This window comes from Elephantulus edwardii, unplaced genomic scaffold (genome assembly GCF_000299155.1).
Source record: "Elephantulus edwardii isolate Elephantulus edwardi_28Jun2011 unplaced genomic scaffold, EleEdw1.0 scaffold00068, whole genome shotgun sequence".
NCBI lineage: Eukaryota > Metazoa > Chordata > Mammalia > Macroscelidea > Macroscelididae > Elephantulus > Elephantulus edwardii.
Window position 1 is genome coordinate 3,266,991 of NW_006399818.1, and position 16,276 is coordinate 3,283,266.

A 16,276-nucleotide genomic window follows, 5' to 3' on the forward strand; every position below is an offset into this window, starting at 1 on the left:
CTTTTCCCCATTTATCATGATGTTGCTTATTGGTCCAGTTCCAAGAATTGAGATTTCATTTATGTTGAGATATAATTCTACTGAATTCTATAGTCTTTGATCTTCATAAGTGTGTCAAATCCTTACTTTCAGGGTGCAAGATTATGTCATCTGCATACTCAGCTTATTAAGGAGTCGTCTTCTAATCTTGATGCCACATTTTTCATATAGTCCAGCTTCTTGGGTTGTTTGCTTGGCATATAGACTGAATAGGTATGGAGAAAGGCTACAACTCTGACACACACATCTTTCCTCTTTTTATACCATGCAATATTCTCTTACTCTGTTCAGACAACTGCTTCTTGATCTATGTGTAGGTTTCACATGAGCACAATTAAGTGTTCTGGAATTCCCCTTCTCAGTGTTTTACATAATGTATTATGATGCACATAGTCAAATGCCTTTACATAGTCAGTAAAACACAAGTCAGCATCTTCCTGTTTTTCTCTGCTTTCAACCAATATCAGCTTCATAGCAGCAATGATATTCCTAGTTTTACAAACAACCAATCTGAATATTCTTCTGTCCTGTGCCATCCTTCAAGTCTGTGACACTTCAAGCCCATTGCTTCAGTCTCCATGCCAACCCACCTGGTCAGGGTCCTCTTTTGCCATCCCTCTGCCTTCCAAGGATGATATGATGTTGCTTAAGAGTCAGTAAATATCTCTTAGGGAAATCTTGCTATTTTGGGCTGACTTTCCTCTTCAAGATCTTGAGCTCTTCATCCTTAGCTGCTGTGTTAGCCTCAGATTGTTAATGCTAAAACTGCACCAAGACGCTGCTTTCAGCTCAGCTTCTCCTTGTCATAGACAATCTGCACATCTTCTAGGGGTAAAGGCAGAGCTGAATGTGGGACTGTTAACTCCGTAGACTTCTCTTCTTGACATAGCGTCTTGCCTTCTTTGGTACCTCCCACCCCCAAAGTTGAACTTTTATCATAAATAAAAGAAAAAAGTTCTTAAAAATTTCTTTATAGTTGCAACTAAAAAAATAAGATGTTCAGGGATAGAATCAAAGATAAAGAATAAAGGTCTTCATAAAAATATTTTTAAAGTATTAATTTAAATAAGTGGAAAGTTAACATGAATTTTTGAATTGATTTGTAGAATATACAAATATATTTCTAGTCTAAATTCCAACAGGATTTTTTAGAAGAACATGATGAAATTATAATATGTATGGAAGAGAAAAGATCTATAAATAACTGAAACACTCCAGAGAAGAATAAGGTAGAAGGGGACTTGGCTTCCAGATGGATCAGCTTAATTATTAAATTGTAATTGAGATAAAACCATCTTCATACAGTATATTTGGTACCATTACTATCACATGCAAGCAAAATACTGCTGAAGATTATTAAAAAATGGATAGAACAGTACATAGAAGTTCAAACAGAATTTAGGAGAGATCATAGTGCCAGGAATATCATTGCTGATGCTGAAAGCAAACTAGGCCAGAAGAATGTCTGTTTGTACTTCCTGGCTATGCAAAGGCATTTGGTTGTGTGGATCATAGCAAATTACTGGTAACATTGAGAAGAATGGGAATCCCATACTCTTAATTGTGTTCATGTGAAACTTATATCTAGACCAACATGAACAAAACAAGGGAAGATTACATGGTTTAAAATTAAGAAAAGTATACATATCAGCGTTATATCCTTTCACCACACCTATTCAATCTGTATGCTGCACAAATTATTCGAGAAGCTGAACTCTATGAACAAGAAAGATTGGAGGAAGACTCGTCAATAACTTGTGTTATACAGATGACACCACCTTATCTGCTCAGAGTGAGAAAGATTTGCAGCACTAGCTACAGAAGATCAAAGACTATCCTTCAGTATGAATTGCACCTCAACATCAAGAAAACAGATAAGCAACATGATGGAGCAAAGTTTGGAATTGTTAACAACATCATATTACTTGTATCTTTAATCAATACCCTTGGTATCAGCAGTCAGGAAATCAGGAAACATACTGTGCTGGGGAATTCTACATTCAGCCACCTCTCTAAATTATTGATGTCAGTTTGAGGACTAGGACCTTGTTCTTTTCAGTCATGTGCTATGCATATAAGAGCTGGGCATTAATAAGGATGATGGAAGAAAAGTTGATGACTTTGAGCTCTGGAGTTGAAGAGTACTGAATGGACTGCCAAAAGGACAAATATGTCTTAGAGACAATGCAGCTAGAATGCTCCTTGGAGGCAAAGTTAATAAAACTTGTTCTCACATACTTTGTGCATATTAGAGGCTATCCGTTAGAGAAGGACATCATGCTTGGAAAGGTAGAGGGTTGCTGGAAAAGAGGAAGGCTCTCAACCAGATAGATTGACGCAGTGACTGCGGCATTGGGCTCAAAGATTGTCCGGATGGCACAGCAGAGGACAAGGTTCAAAGTTGTTGTTCATAGGGTCCCCAAGAGTCATACTTGACACAATGGTGCCTAACAACAACAACAACAACATATTCATACAGAATGGACACATTGCCAAAGAATTCAAATAGCCCATAAAGAAACCTGTGCATAAACCAAAACTTGATACATGAGGGAAGTAACAGTGCATTCTCTCTCTGTAAAACAATGCTTTAATAAAACCAGTCAAGTAAATATTCTTGTAGTATTTGCTTATCCTTATAAAAATAAGCCTAGGTTTCCTTTCAATGATATTAAAAATGCCAGTTCTACATGGAATAAAGTCTTAAGTATAACGGAAAAGCATTAGACATAATAAGAGAATTTAGGGAGGTTTTAAAGCAGATACAGTGCACTTAAAAAGGAAAATTGATAAATTTGTATTATTAGGTTGGTTAATTTGAGCACATTAGTAAGAACTACCCATTATCTTAGCAATTATCTACAGTACTCCCACAGTCAACAGAGGATTAGAGTATATAAAGAACGGCTATAAATGAGTAAGAAAAACACTTAAAAGACATGAATAGGCATTTCCTAGAATAGGAATGGTGTATGAGCATTAGAAAATATGTGCAACCTCATAATTAATCAGAACTCAAGATAACATAAAATACAATATCACACCCACTGTTGTTGTGGTGTGAAAAAGAGTTTATTTTGTTTTGGAAAACTGAGTAGGTTCACACTTGGCTCACACTTGTCAGCTGAAGATTGTGTACAACAGCATTGTAATAATATAATTTCAAACAATCCTAATGCCAATTGACAGAAGGAGGTATATTGTTGTTGCTATTAGGACCATTCAGTTGCTTGTGACTCATAGTGACCCTATGTACAATAGTTCCAAACCCTGCTCTAACTTGAGGCAACCTCATTGTCTCAGATGCACCTACCCCCATTACCCAACTCACTGGGTCAATCCATCTCATCCAAGGTCTTCCTCTCTTGTGCCGTCCCTCCATCCTTCCAAGCATGTCCCTACCCAAGAACTGATCCCTCCTTGAAACATGCCCAAAGTATGTGAGAAGGAGCTTCAGAATCCTTGCCTCCACAGAGCAGCCTGGTTTCACTCCAGGAAGGAGAGGTGTTCGCCTAACAGTCCATATTATATTCAATACTCTTCTCCAGCACAACAACTCAAGGGCATCAGTTCTTCTTCTATAATCCTTACTCATTGTCCAGCTTTCTGATGCATAGCAAGTAATTGCAAAGACCATGGCCTGGATCAGGCACACCTTAGTCTCTAGATTGACATCGTTGCAGTTCAGTACTCTGGAGAGGTCTCTGACAGCAGACTTTCCCACTGCAATTGGTCTTTTCATTTCCTGGCTGTTGGTGCTGAGAGTGTTGATTGTGGAGCCAAGTAAACTGAAGCTGTTAACAATCTCAATCTCTTCACCATCTATCATTATACTGCCAACCAGCCAAGTAGTGAGAATCTTTGTTTTCTTGATGTATAATGTTTTAAAAGTGCAAATCAGGATTTACAAGCTACATAAAACATGAATCTTTAAATCATAAAGTTGAACTTTTTTTCCCCAAACAATTTATTTTGTTATTTTGTGTACATGTACCATCAAATCAGATCTGACTAGTACAGGAGGATATTGTCCCTCCTTCTCTGGCAGAGCATCTGGTGGATTCGAACCATGTACCGCTGGGATTTTAGTGCAGCTTCTTGCCACTAGGCCACCAGAGCTCCCCCAAAGTTGAATTTTTATTTAAAAAAAAAATGAAAGCTATTTAAACTGCATAAGGCATTGTACCTTTTTTTGCAATACTTAAAAGCAGGCATAGCTAAAATATATTGACTACAGATTGTATATTGCTTTTTTTCTTTTTGGTGTACCGTCCAGTCGGATCCGGTAGGCACAGGAGTAGATTACCCCTTCTCCAGAGGAGCATCTGTTGGAATTGAACTGGTGCCTTTAGGATTGCAGCACAGCTTCTTGCCACTAGGCCACCAGAGCTCCCTTATATTGCTATATTTTTAAAAAGACATTTCTTTATGAAACAAAATTCAGGAGATTGTTGACTTGTTATCCTTACCTCTAGGAGTTGTGATAGAGTCACACCTGATTTTTTAATATTCTAGAGCCTAAGTTGCATAATGAGTGTTTGAGTTCCTTGTACTATTAGACTTCGTCATTTTCATGTGTAGACATCTCAGTTTATTGTGCTTTGCATGTGTCGCAGTTGTTTTGGTGGGGTTTATTTTACACACATTGAATGTGTGTAGTAACCCTTCTGAGCAGATCTGTCGGTGCCATTTTTTCCAGCAGCACGTTGCTCATCTCCTGTCTCTGTCCGTTTGGTAGTTCTGATGGTGGTTTCAAATGTTTTCTTAATGCTTTCTCACACTTAATATAGTGCAAACATAACCCTTTATAGGCACTGGTAAACAGAAAACTGGACGGTACTGGCTTTATTGTGAAAGTCTCCTTCTTTGAATAGTAAGGAACTGAAGCTGCAGTACCTCAGTGGTATGCCAGTATCATTTTAAATGTGGATTATTTCCTCTTATTGATGAAACCATTTCCTATATGTTATCCAAAAACTGGCTTGATTCTGACACTAGGAAACCCGCCTTTGGATTTCTAAGGTTATAAATCTTAACAAGAACAGATTCATCTTTTTCCTTTGAGGTGGCTGGTGGATTGAACCTCTATGTTCAGAGATTCTGTATGCCGTATTTCTCAATAGCAGCTCAAAAGATTCATCTACTATGCCTACCGGGCTTCTTCCTCTGTCTGTGTTTTTGTTTTTGTTTGTTTGGGGTGTGTGTGTGTGTGTGTGTGTGTGTGTGTGTAAAACTTTAATGATTTAGCACGTGGAGAGTTAACACTGCTAAGCCGAAGGCCATACCTCTCTGGTAGTTTGAATCCACCAGCCATTCCATGGGAAGAGGACAAGCAGGCTCTTTCTAGGCAGTGTACAACCTCAGAAACCCACTGTTAGATCCACTTCTGCCCGTCCAGTGGGTTAGTGAAGCTGTAAATCACACAGGAGGAGAATGCCCATCTTACTCCTGAATGACCATATATAAACATACTCACACCACTACTGCTGCTGCTACTATTGACACTCATTGGCATCAAGTTGGTTTTGTGAATGCTTCATCTCTCTTTCACAGAGCAGCCTAGAGTGTTAAAACAGCCTAAATGCTTTAACCACTACACTTGAGCACACTTTCTCTGTATCAGGATATATATGGAGCTTTTCATCCAGTGTCAGCCATCAGGGTGAGCCAAGATGGGCACCTGTAAGTCCATACAGAAGCTGTGGCAGAAGCACTCGGATGTGATGCACTTTCTCCTGTGGATGGGTGCACTGCCAGCTGTACAGCCGGCTCTCGTCTCCGCACTGACCTCACACCCCATGCAGCTGGACAAGGTGTGCAGGCTGGTCTACAAGACCAAGCAACTTTATGTCATCTGCAGAATTTGAGTTTACAGGGGTGGCCAGAAACACCTCATCCCAAAGGAAGCAACCTATGGAAGCCTGTCCACTTTGGTGTTAAGCAGCTGAAGTTTGACAGAGCCTTCAGTCCATAGCTGAGGAGTGAGCTGTCTGCTACTGTGGGGCCCTAATGGTCCTCTTACTGAGTAGGGGAAGATTGCTTACAAGTTCTTTGAGATTATCCTCGTTGATCTATTCCATAAAGCAGTCAGGAGGAATCCCGATACCCAATGGATCACGAAGCTGGTCCTTCAACATTTGGAGATGTATGGGATGACCTCTGATGAACTCAAGAGTCATGGCCTTGGGATGGGCCACAAGTTCCACCACACCATTGGTAGTTCCCATTGCACAGCGTGAGGAACACCTAACACCCTGCAGCCCTTACCACTACCACTGAGAAGGCGGTCTACATTTATAAAGTTTGCCCCTAGTTTTTTAAATTTTATTTATTTATTAAGGAGAGCCAACATCTATTCTACACATTCTTTGTCAAAGCCGTTGTTGTCTGCAAATTGCTTCATGAATTTGTTGTCACATTATGCAATTAAATGTGCAGTAGTGTTTGAAAACAATAAGTGATAGTATATCTTGTTTATAAAAAAGGAATGTTTTTGTCTTTGCTTTATCAGAGAGTTATGTCTGTTTAAAATGGCATACTGTGTGGTGTAATAGATGTAAAAGAACTTCAAAGTGGAAAAGACATATATGAATATGGATTCAAGCAATATCACTAATATCATTCTCAAGCAAAAACCTTCTGAAGATTATCCAAAAATTACTAGAACAGTACATTGACAAAGAACTGTCAGAAATACAAGCTGGGTTTAGAAGAGGCTGTGGCACTAGAGATATCATCACAAATGTCAGGTGGATCTTGGCTGAAAGCAGAGAGTACCAGAGGAATGTCTGTCTGTGTTTCATTCGTTGACTATTGAAAGGCACTTGACTGTGTGGATCACAACAAATGGTGGCTAATTTTGAGAATGGGAATCCCAGAACACCTGATTGTGCTCATGTGAAACCTATGCTTGGACCAGAAGGCAGTCCCCAGAACAAAGCAAGGAAACCCTGCATGGTTCCAGATCAGGAAAGGAGTACATCAGGGATGTGTCCTATCTCCATACCTTTTCATATGCAGAACACATCAATCAGGAACTTTGACTTTATGAGAAGAATGTAGCATCAGGACTGGAGGAAGACTAATCACCAATTGTTTATGCAGATAACCCAGCCTTGCTTGCTGAAACTGAGGAGGACTGAAGCATTTGCTGCAGAGGGTCAATGACTATAGACTGCAGTATGGATTGAAGCTCAACATCAAGAAAACGAAGATTCTCAAAATTGGGCCAATTGGCAGCACCATAAAAGATGAGAAGAGATTGAGATTTTTAAGTTTTCGCTTGCTAGGTTCGAGAATCAACACTCTTGGCATCAGTAGTCAGGACATCAAAAGACAAATTGTATTACAAAAATTTATCAGAGATCTCTCCAGAGTGCTAAAGAACAACGATTTCAGTCTGGAGGCTATGGTGTGCCTGATCCAGACCATGGACTGAGCAATTACTTGTTAGGCATCAAAGAGCTGGACAGTGACCACCAAAGATAACAGAAGAATTGATGCCTCTGAGTTGTGCTGGAAGAGCCCTGAATATACCATAGACTGCCAAGGTCTGTCTTGGAAAGGGTGATATCAAGTTGCTCCTTGGAGGCAAGAATTTTGAAGCTCCATCTCACATAATTTGGGCATGTTGCTTGGAGAAGGACTTCTTTGCTTGGAAGGCTGGAGGGACAGCGTAGGAAAGAAAGACCCCAGATGAGATGGATTGACATGGTAATGGGGGGTAGGTGTGTCAGAATTAGTGAGACTGGCTCAGGACTGTGCAGGGTTCAGAACTACTATGCATAGGATTGCTGTAAGTCATAGTCAACTAGATGGCACATAACAACAATCACACACACAGATGTTCTTGGTAACTCACTATAAGCCTGTCTTTAATGGTAATTTTTGTGTAAGGGAGTATTAGTGTAAATTCTGAAGGTTTAACAGCTTGGGTTTATATCCTGGTTCCACCATTACTGGCTGTGCCCTTTTGAGCAAATTAAAATAATCTTTAGTTCATTTGGTAAAATAGATAATTGCACCTAGTCAACACAAGAGAGGAAGATGCTGGGTGAGGAGGATTGACATAGTGACTGGCAAAGCAAGCGTGTCCAAGGCAGTGAAGTTGGCTCAGGATAGGACAAGGTTCAGAGCTATTGCTTATAAGGTCTCTTTGAGTCATAGTGGACTCCATGGCACACAACAACAATTGTAATGAAGATTAATAGAGTTCCTACATTTAAAATATTCAAAGGCAGTGCCTAGAACATGGTAAATCTCAGGTGTTAAGTTTTACCATGTATTAATAATTTAACATCCAGCAATTTTGAGACCGTGAAAAGTATTTAGCCATTTTATTAAATTACCTTGGATGTGCTAAACAATTGCAATTTTAACAATGTTTTACATTCTTTCCTAGAGAAGCATGTCACCGGGACATCGTGAATTTGCAGGTGGAGATGATTAAACAGTTCCATATGCAGTTGGTATGTATGACATTGTATATTGAGTACCGAGAAGGATGTGTGGAAAGGCAATGCATTTTTTATACTTAGTTATATCTACTTGTGTCAAGCTAAATAAATAGTAGAGTTATAGAAATGTAATCAGTAAGATGCTAATTGCTCACTGTAAAACGAGTACTGCATTGTGAAGATAGCTACGTCGGACTCCCACTGAATCCACCCCCTTCTACAAACATCCACAACACAGAACAGATTCCTGGGTGGTCAGAATTGCTCCACAGGCTCACAGGCTCTCGGAACTTACTTCTAGCCATTCTGACACGACCTCTCTCTCCCAGGTCTCTCGCTGCTCTGTTGCTGAGTCTGCTAATCCATTCCAGTGACCACACAGGACTCACAGAACCATACGCCAGGTTGTTCGTTTCAGTAGGGAAATTAATAGGTTACAATTCAGATTAGAAGCAGGACACAGTTCCTCAATGCAGACAGTTCCTCAAGCATACTTGCAGGCCCTTTGATCTTCAGCCTCATGACTTCAGGTCAGGGTTTTAAAAGTTCTTGTTGGTGTATTGTTGAGTCAGAACTGACGGGCCTCCAGCAGACTTTCAGAGGCTTTAAATCCTACAGGAGGTGATTGCCCAGCTTTCTCCTGTGGAGCAGCTGGTGAATTTGAACTGTGTGTCTTAAGGTTGACGCCACAACTTCGTACCACTAGGCTATCAGAACTCCCTACAGAACACTCTTATTCTTGTCATATATGTTATTTCCTCCGCCCCCTCACCCCACCCCGTACCCTCTGGTCTCCAACAAGGTTGGGCAAAGGCCCTGGGCCCGGTCCCTCAGTTAGCTCTGGCTCTCACTGAGCTCTGGGTCTTCACTGCTGCTGGTCTCATCTGGTCCTTGGCCGAGGTGCACAGGAATCTCTGGTCCATATGAATGCACACAATCTCCATGATTCTTTCTTGCTGTTAACGAGTTTCCCATCTTCTGCTGCTATGCTCAATTTAAGGCTGGACGATGGCAAGGCCGACCAATCCCATCATTAGTTGTCCACACAACTTATTTATACCCAAAAGGTACTATTGACCACATTCACACCATTTTGTTTTAATGTTAAAAAAAGGATCATAAAAATAGAAACAGAAAAGATTTACTGATGTGCTCATTGTTATGATGACTCCAGATAGGAATTATTCTTTTGAGAACGTGGCTTGGAAGAGAGAAAACTGGATAAAATCAGACTGACTCGCAGTTTGATCCCTTCCCCGTCTTGTGCTTGCTCAGAGCTTTGGTTGCTGAGCTCAGCTGGGGCTCTGCTTCCACCCCCCGTAAGCTCTGTGTTCAGGGCCTGCAAGTCCCAGAGGCTTGGGGGTTCCTTTGAGCGTTCTTTGAACCTATCTGTGCACATAGCCTCACCAACGCAAGGGCTGCAGGCCCATTTTGGCTCATTTTGGGATGTCCTGAAACTCATCCACATTACTTTCACACATCCTATCTTGTACTGTCTTCTTTTCTCCTTTCCTACCTCGCAGGAGTTTTGAGCAGAAGGGCCTCAGGCTTCATAGGAACCAACAACCCAAAGCAAATGCCCTCCAGCTTGGTGCTGCCTGTGTGTGAGAGAGGTTATGGCCACTGAGGAGGCTGGCCTTGTGTGGCAGCCAGACACAGGGCCCTAACAGGGTGCAGAGCCATCCAGAGGCCCTCCTTCAAGGATCACTGCAACTCTCAGCTGCCATACCTGGTGGCTTGTTAATGCACAGAAGATTTTCATAGTCAATTTTTTACTGTTGTAAAAAATGTGAAGTGTCAGATAATGTTTGATAGCTGAGGAGTGGGTACACAACATAGCTTGACAGATAAATATCAGTAATTTAACAAATAGTTTCCTTCCCTTTTCTAGAATGAAATGCATTCTTTGCTGGAAAGATACTCAGTGAATGAGCTCGTGGCTGAAATTGAAAGGCTACGGGAAGAAAACAGAAGACTGCGTGCTCACTATTGAACGATCAGTGCGGAGCTTCCTACTTTGCAATTTGGGAAATTTCGCGCCACACAAAACTTCATAAAACCAGTATTTTTTTATCAACTTTTATGGCCTCTGAATAATTTTGTTTTCATGTAAAAGGGTGATGATGAGCTTTTTCCACAAATTACTATTCCATCTACTCTGTTGAAAAATATATTTTTATATTAAAAACAATGCACAGCTTGTCTTCTGCCTAAAATGGAAGTCAACAGAGTATTTTCTGAAAGCTTTAGCTGTATACCAAGTGCTCTTTTTCATAAGAAGAAAAGTATGCATAAAAGATTTGATATATTTGCTTTTTAATCACCTTTTTTTTAAAAAAAAGATATATTTTGTGTTTGAAAAATTGCCTTACAAATTTTTTTGAATTCTTTGAAGATTGAAGAGTTTGATATGTCTTCTATTTTTATGGAGAAAGTAATTTTAAAATGGAAATTGGTAATCTTAGGCAATTTAAAAATGAAGCACAGGATCAGTTAGTAATTGTTTTGTTAACCCAAGTCAAGTATGGCTATTATTTATTACTTGTACATTAGACAGGGTCATTTCTGGAGTTTTTAAGTGCACAGATTAAATTATATCTATTGCTTATATAATAGTGTGTTGTACACTGACACATCTCTACTCCTATTTGAAATTTTCTTGGTGGTTGTTATGAAATTAACTTACTGATGAAAAACTTTAAAGGGCTTTTAAGACTTCACCAGAGCTGCCGTTTTGTTGATTTTCCCATAATTTAATAACATGCAAATTATTGGTCAACATGATTCTGTTTATAAGCAGAGAAACTTTCTAGAAAATATTCCAGTGTTATGGCCTTATTTTTTTCTTCCAGATGCGATGTCCGGGTTATTTAGTCTGTAGTCTCTGCCATTAACTTTCTCTTATTCTTTGTGTCTATGTGTACTATTTTTGTGTTAGTGGCCTTACCATAAAATTATTTAGAAGAGCTAAGTATCTAAAGACTTTTCACCTCTTTTACAGTGGTAGGTACACATGTGCTGCTTTGATCTGCAGCTTCGTGGTTGTGAGATTAGGATAGCACCTGGTTTCCTCCTTCATCCCAAAGACTTAAACTATGTACCTACATACACTGCTCATGTTCAAGTTTACTTCTGAACTAAAAGTATTGACTAAAAATAAAATCTAACTAGCTTACTAACTTAATGGTTTTTGAAAGTGATTAAAATTTTTAAGGAGCCATTTAGAAATTAAGCATATTAATAATTCCTTAAAGACAGGGAAACAGGAACATTACTTTTTTTTTCCCCAGGATAGCTCAGAGGATACATTTTTTTTTTAATCAAAACATAAAAGGGATGTTAATGTAATCCTTTTTCTGACAGATTATAGAAGCATTATGACTTGTAACAAGTTTCCTTATATATCATTATCGGGTAGTTTTAGAAGGCATAAATATTAGTGTATTATGCCTAGATGCTGTATTCAAACATTAATATTTTGCTATTGTTATTTTTTTCTGTAAACATAATGTATACGGAATGTGGTGGGATGAATAAAACAACTTTAGTACCTTTATGTATAGATGGGTCATTTTTTTGTCATGAAGTTTATAAATAAGAACAAAAATAAAATTTTATATGGAAAAACATCTCTTTTGTGTACCGTTAAGTTGGACCTGAGACATAGCAGACCCTCCAGGGGTTCAGGGGCGGTGAAGTCTCATGGAGGGAGATTGTCCGTCTTTCTTCCATGGAGCAGCTGGTAGATTTACACTGTGGACTTAGGGTTGGCAGCACAATTGCTTACCACTAAGCCACCAGGCCTCCCTTATGGACAAAAGGGAACCTTGTAATTGAATTTATTGCTGCCTCACCAAAATGAAATAGGTTTTAGACTAATCTTAAGGACCGTGGAGATGCAGTGGTTAAAGTCCTCAGCTGCTGATCAAAAGGTAGGCGGTTCAAACCTATTAGGGGACTAGAATTCCAAATTTGGCATGCCAGCTCTAGGGGAATAACTGGAATTCCTTGAAGATGTCCATGTGTCTTGGCCCTGTCCAGTGCCAGGTGCTGGGGGGCTTCCTCTTGCAGAGGTCCACATAGAAAAGGATATGCTTCACTCCTGCTGGTTCTTCCTTCATGGCACTAAGATCCCAATTGATAGTGACCCTATAGCTGAAATCATCCAAAAGAGTCTAGAGTACAGTGACAATACTTAAGAGCAGGGGAGATAGCAAAGGTGGTTTTCCCAGGGCGAAGCTTATACATAACACTCTGGGTGTGCTGACCCCAGCGATTTCCCAAAAATGTGGGAAACTCAACTATGTAATTCGCCTTCACACCGTCCCCTGAAAAAAAGAAAAAGTACAGTGACAAAACTGCCAGTAGTTCAGGCTTAGAAGAGGCTGTGGCACCAGGGATATCATGGCTATCTCCATATCGGGGATATCTCCTAGCTGAAAACAGAATACCAGAAGAACATCTGTTTATGTTTTGTTTAGGTTTTATTACTATGCAAAGGCATTTGTGTGGATCATAACCAAGTATAGCTAAGACTGAGAAGAATAGGGATCCCAGAACACTTAATTGTGCTCATGTGAAATCTATACCTAGACCAAGAGGCTGTTGTTCAAACAGAGACAAGGAACACGTGATTTAAAATCAGGAAAGGTGCGTGTCAGGATTGTATCCTTTTTCCAAAGGAAAAATGTATGCTGAGCAAATCAGTCAAGAAACTGGACTCCGAAGAAGAATGTGGCATCAGAATTGGAGGAAGACACATCAACAACTTGTGTAATAAAGATGCTAGAACTTTGCTTGCTGAAAGGGAAAAGGACTTGAAGCACTTGCTGCAGAAGATCAAAGAAGACAGTCTTCAATATGGATTGCATTTCAACATAAAAAAAAATTTCTTACCACTGGGCTGATAGGCAACATCATGATAGATGGAGAAAAGATTGAAACTGCCAGCAACTTCGTTTTGGATCCAGTCAACATCTTTCGTACCAGTAGTCAGGAGATCAGGAAACATATTTCACTGGGAAAGTCTGCAATCAAGGACCTCTCCCAATTACTGAGGAGCAGTGATGTCCGTTTGAGGACTCCTGGTTCATGCCGTGATCTTTTCAATCTCTTGGTATGCATCTGAAAGCTGGACAGCGAATGAGGATAACACAAGAATTGATGCTTTTTAGTTATATTGTTGGAAAAGAGTGCTTAATATCCCATGGACTGCCAAAGAACAAATATGCCTTGGAGAAAGTGCAGCCAGAGGGCATCTTGGAGGCAAAGATGACACAGCTTCTTTCACATATTTATGGCATTCTGTTAAGGAGACACTGTTCTTTGGAGAAGAGACATCATGTTTGGAAAGGTGGAGGCATGGCAAAGGAGAGGAAGACCCTCGAACAGATGGATTGACGTAGTGACTGCTGCAGTGAGCTCGAGTGTGTCAGAAGTGATGACGGCACAGGATAGGACAGAGTTCAAATCTGTAGTTCATAGGTTCGCTGTCATACTCACCTTGAGGGCACCTAACAGTGACAACTATGAATCAAGCTTACTGCTGGTTTCCAGAGGCTGTAAATCACTCAGGAGAAGATTGCCCATATTCACCCCACCTAACCCAACAGGTGGTGAATAGCAGCTGGAATCCTTTCCAACTCCTGTCCAGTTCTCATGATCTCCACTGTGAGTAAGTCCATTGTAGTCACTGCACTGACCAGCTCTTCGAGAGCCTTCTCTCCTTTGCTTACACTTTTCCAAGGACTGCCCCCTCCTGACAACACGCCCTAAGGATGTGAGATGACATCCTATGATCCTTTTAAGTGCTCTGGCTATACTTCTAAGACAAATGTGTTTATTCTTTTGGCAGTCTATGCTATATTCAATATTCTTCAACAACAAAACTCACAGGTGTCAACCACTCTTCAGTCTTAATCTAACATTTACCTGCATATGAAGCAATTGAAAATACCATGGCTTCAGTCAGGGGCACCTCAGTCTTTAATCTGACATCCTTGATCTTGAGTATTTTAAGAGGTGCTTGATGGTATATTTGCCTAATTCACTACAATTCAATTTATTTTTGTTTTTTAAATTGATATTTCAGTTCAATTCAATTTCTAGTGACTGCTGCTTCCATGGGTATAAATTGTGGATCCAAGTACGATGAAGTCAACATGTTTTCTCCATTTATAATGATGTCACATCGGACCAGTGGTGGGTAAGAAGTTTTGCTTTTTGTTTTTTTTAATTTTATTATTTTGTGTGTGTGTATCGTCAAATCGGATCTGACTGGTATAGGAGGGGATTGCCCCTCCTTCTCCAGCAGAGCATCTGGTGGATTTGAACCACATACCTCTTGGAATGCAGTGCAGCTTCTTGTCACTAGGCCACCAGAGCTCTCTTGAGAATTTTTGTTTTCTTGACATTGAGATACAATAAGTATTGAAGCCTTTGGTCATCTACAGCAAGCATTTCATTTCCTCTTCGCTTTCAACAAGCTAGGTGTGCCATCTGAATACCACATTCTTAGAGCCAGTTTCTCATATTAATTGTTCAGCATAAAGATTGAATAAGTAGGGTGAGAGGATTTAACTGCAACACATACATTCGTGTTTTCAAACCACATGTATCTCCTTGCTCTGTCTGTCTCTTTAGTCATTTGGAAAGTCTGTTTCTTCTCAGCTTCCATTTTTTGATTGGTACTTCCTCTTAAATGAAAACCAGCCCCAAGTGACAAGTTTACCTCTTTTGACTTTTCTTCAGGAGCCATTGTCCTTACATATTTCACTGCCTTTATAGATCTTTGTAATTATTGGTATGCTAATAATGAAAAGCAATGATGTCAGTCTAGAGACTAAGGTACACCCAACCCAGGGCATGCTCTTTACAGTTGCTTGCTGTGTATCAGAGAGCTGGACAATGACCAAGGATAACAGAATAAGAATTGATGCCTTTGAGTTGTGGTGCAAGAAGAGTCTTGAACATAACATGGACTCTCAAGAAAACAAATAGGTCTGTCTGTGAGAAGGTGACACCAAGTTTCTCCTTGGAGACTAGGATTTTGAAGCTCCATGTCACATACTTTGGGCATGTGGCCAGGAGAGACTTGGCCTTGGAGAAGGACATCATGCTCGGAAAGGTGGAGGGACAGCGCAGGAGAGAAAGACCCTGTTTGAGATGTATTGATAACAGTAACTGAGGCGATGGGGTAGGTGTGTCAGAGTCAGTGAGACTGGCTCAGGACAGAGCAGGTATCAGAGCTGTTGTACATACAGTCGCTATGGGTCACAGTTGATTTGATGGCATATAACCACAGCAACAATAATAAGAACCATTGTGGCATAGTACTACTAACCATAACTTTGGTGGTTGAAATCCAACAGCCACTCTTTGGGAGAAAAATGGGCAATCTCCTCCTGTAAAATATTTACAGCCTCGAAACTCATTGAAGGGTCACTCTGAGTCAGAATTGACTTAATGACAGTGAGTTTTGTTTTAGTTTATGCTAATAATGTATAACATCTTCAATATTTCTGTTCATTACCAGTGAGTCACCTATAACTCATAGCAACAAATCTGAGCCTTGCCATACCATACTGCTCCATCCTCACCATCTCAGATAGGCTCAAGCCCGCCCATTTTGTTAAAAGTTGTCTGCTCTTTCTCTGACCCTCCACTTTTCCCAGCATGATGACCTTTTCCAAAGAGTACACCCTATTAACAACATGCCCAAAGTATGTGAGACCAAGTTTCACTGTCCTTGCCTCTAAGGAGCACCCTCGTTGCACTTTCTC

General features: G+C 40.1%; 1 protein-coding gene across 1 annotated transcript in view; it reads left to right on the forward strand.

Annotated features, from left to right (window-relative positions):
* Positions 1-10,488, forward strand: part of NEDD1 (neural precursor cell expressed, developmentally down-regulated 1) — a 61,651-nt gene extending 51,163 nt beyond the window's left edge. Inside the window, exons 14-15 of the mRNA XM_006888497.1 lie at positions 8,441-8,507; positions 10,387-10,488. Of these exons, the coding sequence (XP_006888559.1) occupies positions 8,441-8,507; positions 10,387-10,488 (169 nt within the window). The remainder of the gene's footprint in view (positions 1-8,440; positions 8,508-10,386) is intronic.
* Positions 10,489-16,276: the final 5,788 nt, after the last annotated feature.